Raw genomic sequence first — 10,201 nt, forward strand, 5'->3', positions numbered from 1 at the left:
GGGCTGCCCGAAGCCCAAGCGCTACCGGCTTCACCGTTTGCCGGGCAGCCTCCAGACCCTGCGCCCCCGGCTGGGCGCTTCCCCTCCCGGGCTCCAGCTGCGCTGGGCAAGCGCCGGCCGGGGGCGCAGGGTCTGGGGGCTGCCCGGCAAACCCTGAAGCCAGTAGCGCTGGGGCAGCCCTTTCCCCGTGGCTGGGAGTGGGAGGGAGGAGGGGGCGGAGTTAGGGCGGGGCTGGGGGTGGGGAAATGGGCGGGGCCAGGGCCTGTGGAGGGTCCTCTTTTTTTATTTTTAAAATATGGTAACCCTAATAAAGCAGGAATTCAGCTGTTCATATTAGGAATGGGTCAGCAGAGAAGGAGGAAGTTACATTGCTACTTGACATATAAAACTGAAAATTAATGCAGTAGACAATATTTTGTGAACTTAATCTGGTTTCCGGTACAAAGACATATACAAATCACCCCAGTCACTCTAAGGGAAAAGGAAATTAGATACCTGATCCTAGAAACAGAATTTAATGCCCTCAACTTTGCAAAGACAAACCCAGACTCAGGACAGGAGACCAGGATGGCTGCCCTGAGTGCCAACATTGAGGTGTGGCAAGTCACCATGTTTGGGGGCACCAAAAATATTTTGTGCCTGGGCGACAGAAAACATAGGGCTGGCCCTGTACAAAAAGACTTGCAATGTAAGTGCTTTGCTTTCTAGTGTGAGTAGATAGACACGTTAGCTCTGATTGAGCAAGTGTGCTAGAAATATCTACATAGCTGGGGGTAGTATGGGTGACAGCTTAGACTAGGTGCCCGAATACCTACCCAAGGGGTCCAGGTAAGTTTGTACTTAGGTGGCTAGCCTGAGCCACTGCCTGTGCTATCACAGCTACACAGCTATTTTTAGAATGCTTGACTGAGTAGAGCTAATGCATGTCTTGTCTACTCGCCCTGGGAAGAATGCTCCCAGCTGGAGTGTAGACATACCCTGAGAAGCCTAACAAATAGGAATACCAAGTAGAAATAGGGAAGTGGCCTTATCTCTGTATAGGGTATTGCTTAGACCATTACTGTCTATCTAAGGTGGTTATATAGGTCCCATTACCATAGTAAATGAGTGCCTCATTCTTTAATGTATTTATTTTCACAACATCCCTGTGAGAAGCACTACTACCCCATTTTGCAGATAGAGAACTGGGGAACAAAGTCAAAGGTCCCACAGGAAGTCTGAGGCAGAGCAGGGAACTGAATCCAAATTCCAGTCTAGCACCTTAAACTGGATCATGCTTCCTCTTGCTAGACTACCAGGTTCAGTTCTGGTGTTCCGACCTCTAAAAGAAGGTTAAAAGATTGGAATGGATTCAGAAAAGAGCTACAAGAATGATTCAAGGTGTGGAAAATATGCCTGAAGCAAGAGTAAAGCAGCTTGACCTATTAGCATATTTAAAAGAAGGTTAAGGGGTACTTATAAGTACCTATATGCAAAGAAAGTTTTTGATGGTAGAGAGCACTCTAAACTAGCAAAGACATAACACCCCCCAATGGCTGGAAGCTGGATGTAACATTAAAGGCCTACACATCTTAATATATCTATCTTCTGTTCTTTCCTCTCCTTCACCCAAACCACACTTTGCGGAAACATGATGTAGATCTTCATAGTATGATACTTCCCCTCCATTCCTAAATGCTTTGATGGGGAAAGTTGATCTCTAAAGCATAGTTATTAGCATCTGATTTAGCACCCATTGAAATGAATGGCTCAGTTCACACCTCAGAACCATTGCTTCAGGCTGCCAGCAGACTCTGGCAGATGTCTTTGCCTTGGTTACACTTAGATTATGTTCTGAAGGTTTTCTCCACAACCCATAATAGCTAGGCATTTTTTTTTAAATCAAAGCTGAGACTCTGGAAAACAATTGAGACGTCCATCTGTACTCTCAAGGTAACCTTTCATGTCACCTATCCTTCAGAGAGTATACCCCACACTTTGGAAAACACTGCTCTAAATACTTTCAGTCTTAAAATATCAAGATTATGCTGACCTTGGAAGTGTTCCGATTCAGGGGTCTGAGAGCCAGTACTGCTAGACTCTTCCAACTCTTGTCTCCGATGGTGCACTATACCATCCAAATCTGAGAAGTCTTCACTGAAATCCTGAAGGGACAAAAAGTAATGGAAAAGACCATGCAAGGCCTAACATTATGAAGATTATTTGTTTTTACTCCGCTACTTTGGGTCACTTGCATCTGAAATCTGTAACCAGAGCAGCAGAAATTGAAAGGTGTCACTCTATAGATGAAGAATTTAGTATAGCTGTAGCTTGAACTATTTGGTCATTGATTACAGCGTATGTCAGCTACTGAACAGCAGCTTTTCTTCAGACCAATGAATTGACCTGGCATGTAGGGGAAAGTTTGCAAGGGGAAGCTTTGAGAAGCCTGTTATTCTGCCTTCAATGACAAGGAAAGCCACTTACTGCAAATCTAAATTAGCACAGAGCATAGTGAAAGACTGACTGCTGGAAATACAGGCATATGGAAAGGAAGAAAAATGCAAGTCAGTGCACAGCCCACATACAGACCTTAATAACGGGCATTGTTATATACTCAGAGCACATATACAGACATCACATCTATTCATGTATCATTCTTGTGGAGAGAAGATTACATCTATGCTGGTATCACCAACCACTTGCAGTTCATTCAGAGATTTCTGAGATGACAGAATGTGTGTGTGTCAAGCTTTCCTTCAGTTTGAGACAATAGAAGAGTTTGGACAATTTGGACTTTAACAAATGGAACTTTATCAAAAGCAAAATAAACCATCTTACCAAAGGCAGGGTCATAGGGTGATCGGCCCTGAAGCTGTTTTCGGCGGAAGAAGGATTGGGACTGTTGCCAACACTTATATCCTGAAAGCCAATTTTTAAATAAAAAAAAATTGTTATTTAATTGCTAATCTTTAAAATAAAAAGCAGTCATAAAGAACATAACTGAACTTCACAACTTCACTCTGTCAATACTTACCTCTAAGTGGCTACAGACAGATTTTAATAGCTTGTAGGTTGTGTCTCTGGAGAGCAAGGAGACAAATATGAACTGAAAGACAAAAGTAATAATTTACATAATTATTGTTTGAAAAAAGATTTTTCACAAGTTTCATCTCATCAGTTATTAACAGGGTGCACTTGCTGGTTCAGCAATTACTTTCAAAGGCCTGCAGATAGTAAAGAAAGGCCTAGAAGATATGAAGTAAAGAACACAGTTTAAGAGTTTTACAAAGAAATGTGGACTAGGCCTATCATAATTTGCCAAAGCCTGCAGTCTACACCCAGGTAAAACTCAGAAGTTTTGCTGGGTAAGAACTAAAAGACTAGGTGCAGTATATTTTCCTCATCCCACTCAAATTCTGGGTGGAAAAAAAAAAAATCAACTTGCCTTACCCTCCCGTCCCTGGTCAAATTATATTGAAAATCAGACCCCTTCCAATGCATAGATATTGTAGGAGTTCTCAGGTTTTTTTGAAAAAAACAAAAACAAAAAAAAACACAATCCTGAATACCAACATGGGCTGCTATTATGTTGTAACTGAACTAAATTAGATTGTTACTGGTTGGACTGGAGATCACCAAGCAGAGCCAAAGGTGCTGTAGGAGGTGGGGCTGCTGATCCAGTAGATGATACTTTTCCCTCAAGCCCTGCTGCCACTAGATAGGACTCCCTGCAGTTGCATAAAGGGCTCCCAAAATAGATTAATTTCCTCAGCTGTTTTAGTTCCATCCTGGATTGCCAGGTAGTAATCTGGGACGTTTGTAGGTCCATGTAGAGCTGCTGGTGCCCTGCTTCTCTATACCCCCCTCCTCTCTCAATACCCTGCAGAGTTGCATCTTCTGTGAGTCCCAGGGGAAATATGGTACTCTGGAAGATTGAAGAACCCCTTTCCCACAGGACAGGCAAAGAAAAGATCCCCTCAGAGGGGTGCTTCAGGCCATAGAGTTGGTCAAATCCTATAGGGCTTGGTTTTGTGACCCTAAAATGGCCACATGGGACTAGTCTGTGCCTCGATATTCTGAACAGCCACCTGCTCCCTCAAGATTCCACCATGACAAATTCTAGGAGTAAGGAGAGAAGAAAGCAAGAGAGGTCAAAGATAACTCTACACTTACCCGGTCAGTGACTGTTGCTATGACCAGAGCATTTGGCACCAGAAGGGCAGTTTTGGTTTTCTTTATTAGTTTTACCGAGAGCACAGGAATACTAATCTGAAATGAAATCATCATGTTGTTAGAGTGCCAAAATAATATAATACTTCAATCACCTTATTGGTTATATACAAATAGCAGTTTGTGTGAAAACCAATCCACTAACATAGATCAAGTATGCTGAAACACTACTTCATCTTTTCCAGAGCCCCATTTTGATAGTTACACACAATAGGTGTGGGTTGATGTAAGGAACTCTATTTTTTGCTTTCACTCAAGTCTAAATGTTAATTCATCAGCTATGTTTTACACTAACAAAAGTTTGAGAAGCATGTAAGAAATAAAAGCAATTTCCCCCTCCCCATTTCTGGGGTCTAGAATTTTCAGAAGAGATCTGAATTTATTCTAATTTTGAAGAATATCTGGTCAGCAAATAGTGTAAAAGAAGCAAGGTCCCATAGCAGACTATTTAGGAGAAGAAACATTCCAGAACATAGCTTACAGGAGATACAGGTCAAAGAATCAACATATTTCAAAGTTTGTGGCAAGCAGCTGAGTAAACAGTTCAGATCTTTCAGCATAACTAAAAGGATTTAGCCCACTCATGCTAAATATAAACATCTCCATGTATGCTGTCCAGCCTTTTTGCAAATACACCTGCAAACTATACTTTACATAAATCAATACTTTCAATACTTTTCCTTCTTGCCTTCATTAGTGAGATCATATGCTTGATCACAAAGTTTGGTTTCTAACAAGGACTCTCTCAAGTTTCAGGGTGTTTTAGTTCAGGAGTTTGGTATTGGTCCCACTTCAAAATCCCATATTACTAGAGAGAGCATGAAGGGCAGGCTCTGTTTCCAATAAAAGACTGGCAGCAAGACAGGCAGATGTGACACTTCAGGCTATACAGAGGATGGAATGGTCACCCTGTTAGAATTTCTGTTATTTACATTTCTGACTGATGCAGAGTCCAGAGACACTAAGACATGCGAGAGATTAGGAGAGAGGGGAATGTGTCTAAAATTTGGTTAATAAGTGACCTTTCATAGCACTGAATTGAAAGCATGTAGTACTGCAGACTAAGAATTATAATAAATTGAAATAGATTATTCCATAAATAAAAAGTCTCCTATCACCTTTTAGTTGTTAGAGACTCTTCATAAACAGAAGCTAAGGAAAGCAGCACTGAGACATGAAATGGTCTCATTATGTTTTGGCTAACCCTCCTATCATCACCAATGCTTTTGCTTATGTTTAGCCTGGGTATGACATTTTGTCATTCACCATTTTAGGGATGGCTAACCAAATGGATATTCTACCTTCACCCTAAAGGCTAGAGAAGAGGTCAAGGCCACTTTGATCAAAAGCCATTGCTAATAAGTTTCTTGATAAAAAGATGGGCCTGAATCAAAGCTTCAAGTTCAAAACACCCCTGAGGTTTTTGGGAGACTTGGATCCAAAATTTGCAACTCTGGCCCATCTCCAGTTCTCAATTGTGTGTGTGTGTGTGTGTGTGTGTGTGTGTGTGTGTGTGTGTGTGTATTATATATTATTACACACACACACCCTGAACTTCTACTTGGCCTGCTTACTATGCTGTTTTCACGTCATGACCGGAATGCCTCTAACCCACTTCTTTAAATCTCTACTGAAAATAGCCTGCTTACCTCAACCTGCTTTCTTTACCTTTCCTCAGGGGTGCTAGAACAATTTGTAAGGTGTGGGGGGGGATGCTGAGAGCCATTGAACCAAACTGTAAACCCTGTATATGATGGAAACCACTTCAAGCCAGGGGATGCAGAAGCACCCACAGCACCCCTAGTTCCAGCACCTATGCCTTTCCCCTTTGTTTGTATCATATGTTGTGTAGTTAGATGGTAAGAATTTCTTAACAGGGCTTTGTTTGTAATTTTTTTCTGGAAAATGACTCTTACTGTCAGCATTATTAAATAAAGATATTTAAATAGAAATAGGTCAATTAAAAAGATTCTGCAAACTTCATCAAATAGAGTCATCCCGACTGCATTAAAGTTTAATGAAGTTTCTGCTTCATACTATTTTGATGACCGATATTAATTGTGATATCCTAGTTCAAAAAGAGGAAAAATAATGTAAGTGGGATGGATAACCCATTTCCTACACTCTTATGCCAGCAATTGTTTACCAGGGAGAATCACTGTAAGACCATTTCACTTCTACCCATCTGTGCTATCCATCTACAATACTCACTGTCCAGAGGACTGAAACTATGGGCAACTTGGAAACAAACAAAAACAACTATGCAGCATAAACCGATATTGTGATTCAGAAGTGTGATTCACTCTTGGGAACATTTGTGGTTGCTGCACAGCCCAGAAGTGGCAAGCATTGTTACTCTTCTCTGAATCCCTTCAATTTCTCAATATCTTTCCAACAGGTAACCTAGGTGCAGTTGTATCACAGTCATATATAGAGAGACCGTAGCCCCTTGCACTATGATGGGATGTTTTTGTGTACCATATGCAGCCCAAAAACTATACGGATGTATTTTGAAATCATAACACATAGCTAAATGTCTAATTCCTAAGTCTCTTTCCACATTACTGACTTCCCAGGTTTATCCCTCCCATTGAGTGAGAGTGTGTCGGATTAAATTTCCTCATGTATGTTAGCTTGCATACTTCAAAGCTGAACTTCAGTTTGGGCCAAAATCTGCCACTTTTACTTGTGCTGAGTATCAGCTTACTCTACAAGTAGTCTCATTAATTTCAATGGAACTACTTGCCAAGGAAGGTTGTACTCAATGAGCAAGGGTGGCACAACATGATCCTTTTGTTAATTTCAGCTTCCTTATTTGTTCTATATGGCTGTTATTAAACACTTGTGCCATTTCCCCATTCATGTCAAAAAATAACTATGAGTAATTCATAGATTCTAGGACTAGAAGGGACCTCGAGAGGTCATCGAGTCCAGTCCCCTGCCCGCATGGCAGGACCAAATACTGTCTAGACCATCCCTGATAGACATTTATCTAACCTACTCTTAAATATCTCCAGAGATGGAGATTCCACAACCTCCCTAGGCAATTTATTCCAGTGTTTAACCACCCTGACAGTTAGGAACTTTTTCCTAATGTCCAACCTAGACCTCCCTTGCTGCAGTTTAAGCCCATTGCTTCTTGTTCTATCCTTAGAGGCTAAGGTGAACAAGTTTTCTCCCTCCTCCTTATGACACCCTTTTAGATACCTGAATCTATTAATTCACAAACAAACAATAACTCAGTTACGTGAGTCATGTAATAGTACACCTTGCAAATGCAATAAGCGACTATTATGAACAACAATTTATCATTAATCATTCTTTAAATCTATTTTACATTCTTAAAAAAATTCCTCCAAATATCAGGTGTCCTATTAAGGCCTTAGCCCAGGAAGGAAATCAGGTCAGATAACTTTTTAATCTGTTTCTCTAACTAAGTCAAAAGGTATGGCATCAGCACCCTAGTAATTATAGAAGGAGGAAAGGGTGTGCATCTAAATCTTATTCTCATTCAAGGAAACGTACAAATATTTTACACGTTCAGGGCACAATATTCCCACTAAAAAGAACCGCCCAAAACTCAGCTACACTGATTTGTTTCAGTGGGATCCCAAGGACTAGAAGTCAGGGCAAAATTTATGTTGAAAACAGAAATCTCTTCAGGCAGGGATCATCTCTTGTTGTCCATACGTACAGTGCCTACTACAATGGGGCCCAAGACTTACTTGGAGCCATCACACCATGATACAACAAACAACAACTAGATGAACGTCAAACATGAAAGTCTCTCATAACTCTTTCCCCAAACAGGCAGTACAGGGGTAAGTCTGTACTTCCACAACCCACCTCTGCCCTTCCCAGCAGGCCCACAGGCAAGAATACAGAGCACTGGGTCCAGTGGCCTCCCTTCGCCACTCCACATAGGGAGTAACAGCAATGGTTGGGAGAATGTGTTTCCCCGACCTTTCCACACCTCCTCAACTCCCAAACCACACTCTCTCTGTCCATTGTGCTTCTCAGCTTTGTCTCCTCCTTCCCCCTTCTATTTCTTTCCTATCTTCCACTTCTACCCAGAGTGTCCCCCGCAACACCTCTAGATTTTGTAGTGCAAGTAACAATTATAAACAAACATTAAAAAAATTCAGACCTGGAACTAACATGATGTGGGCTTGTCAGTACTCTGATCACTACATATTGAATGCCTTCTCTTCTTCTCCTTTCCCACTTCATCTTTGGGCTTTTGAGACTGCGCACAGCACACTGGCTGACTGGTGCTTTTGGGCATTACTGCAATATAGTTGTTAGTGTTCAGTAATGCTTAAGCAAGATGATAAGAGGCTTAACACCACTCGTGCATATTAGAAGAGCGGGAATTTCTAGAAATCACCAAGATCCCAGAGAATTACATTGCTTTTTGTACACAGAGACGCTACTAACCTTGGTGTCTTTACCAAAGACCTTGGAATGGAAACAAATCCAGTTTTCAGATATAAATAACTTTCCTTGGTACAGAATTTCTTTCTGTAGAGCGCAGGTAAAACCTATAAACACAGATATATTACAATTAGATTTTTTTTTTTTTTTTAAAAAGGGAAATAAGGACAACCCAGGGAATTACAGACCAGTCAGCTTAACTTCTGTACCCAGAAAGATAATGGAGCAAATAATTAAGAAATCAATTTGCAAACATCTAGAAGATAATACGGTGATAAGGAACAATCAGTATGAATTTGTCAAGAACAAATTGTGTCAAACCTACCTGATAGCTTTTTTTGACAGGGTAACAAGCCTTGTAGATGGGGTGGGGTGGGGGGGAGAAGTGGTAGACGTGGTATATTTTGACTTTAGTAAGCTTTTGATACAGCCTTACATGACCTTCTCATGAACAAACTAGGGAAATGCAACCTAGATATAGCTACTATAAGGTGGGTGAAAAACTGGTTGGAAAACCATTCTCAGATAGTAGTTATCAGTGGTTCACAGTCATGCTGGAAGGACACAACGAGTGGGGTTCTGCAAGGATCATTTCTGGGTCCGGTTCTGTTCAATATCTTCATCAATGATTTAGATAATGGCGTAGAGAGTACACTTATAAAGTTTGCGGACGATACCAAACTGGGAGGGGTTGCAAGCGCTTTGGAGGATAAGATTAAAATTCAAAATGATCTGGACAAACTCGTCTGAAGTAAATAGGATGAAATTCAATAAGGACAAATGCAAAGTACTCCATTTAGGAAGGAACAATCGGTTGCACACATACAAAATGGGAAATGACTGCCTAGGAAGGAGTACTGCGGAAAGAGATCTGGGGGTCATAGTGGACCACAAGCTAAATACGAGTCAACAGTGTACAGCTGTTGCAAAAAAAGCGAACATTATTCTGGAATGTATTAGCAGGAGTGTTCTAAGCAAGACACGAGAAGTAATTCTTCCGCTCTACTCCGTGCTGATCAGGCCTCAACTGGCGTATTGGTGTCCAGTATTGTAGGCACCACATTTCAGGAAGGATGTGGACAAATTGGAGAGAGTCCAAAGGAGAGCAACAAAAATGATTAAAAGTCTAGAAAACATGACCTATGAGGGAAGATTGAAAAAATTGGGTTTGTTTAGTCTGGAAAAGAGAAAACCGAGGGGGGACATGATAACAGTTTTCAAGTACATAAAAGGTTGTTACAAGGAGGAGGGAGAAAAATTGTTTTTCTTCCCCTCTGAGGATAGGACAAGCAGCAATGTGTTTAAATAGCAGCAAGGGAGGTTTAGGTTGGACATTAGGAAAAACTTCCTAACTGTCAGGGTGATTAAGCAATGGAATAAATTGCCTAGGGAGGTTGTTGAATCTCCATCACTGGAGATTGTTAAGAGCAGATTAGACAAACACCTGTCAGGAATGGTCTAGTTAATACTTAGTCCTACTATGAGTGCAAGGGACTGGACTAGATGACCTCTCCAGGTTCCTTCCAGTCCTATGATTATTCAGCACCTTTAGTAC

At 41.2% G+C, this 10,201-nt stretch overlaps 1 protein-coding gene across 4 annotated transcripts in view; it reads right to left on the reverse strand.

The window, feature by feature from the left end:
- Positions 1-10,201, reverse strand: part of GRAMD2B (GRAM domain containing 2B) — a 60,200-nt gene that overhangs the window by 11,481 nt on the left and 38,518 nt on the right. For all 4 annotated transcript variants that reach the window (XM_026652420.2, XM_026652416.2, XM_026652417.2 and 1 more), the window contains exons 5-9: positions 8,650-8,753; positions 4,156-4,251; positions 3,017-3,088; positions 2,821-2,901; positions 2,033-2,144 (exon numbers count right to left, since the gene is read on the reverse strand). In XM_026652420.2, coding sequence (XP_026508205.1) covers positions 2,033-2,144; positions 2,821-2,901; positions 3,017-3,088; positions 4,156-4,251; positions 8,650-8,753 — 465 coding nt within the window. The remainder of the gene's footprint in view (positions 1-2,032; positions 2,145-2,820; positions 2,902-3,016; positions 3,089-4,155; positions 4,252-8,649; positions 8,754-10,201) is intronic.

Source organism: Terrapene carolina, unplaced genomic scaffold (assembly GCF_002925995.2).
Source record: "Terrapene carolina triunguis isolate 2854851 unplaced genomic scaffold, T_m_triunguis-2.0 Scaffold113, whole genome shotgun sequence".
In the NCBI taxonomy this organism is placed as follows: Eukaryota; Metazoa; Chordata; order Testudines; family Emydidae; genus Terrapene; species Terrapene triunguis.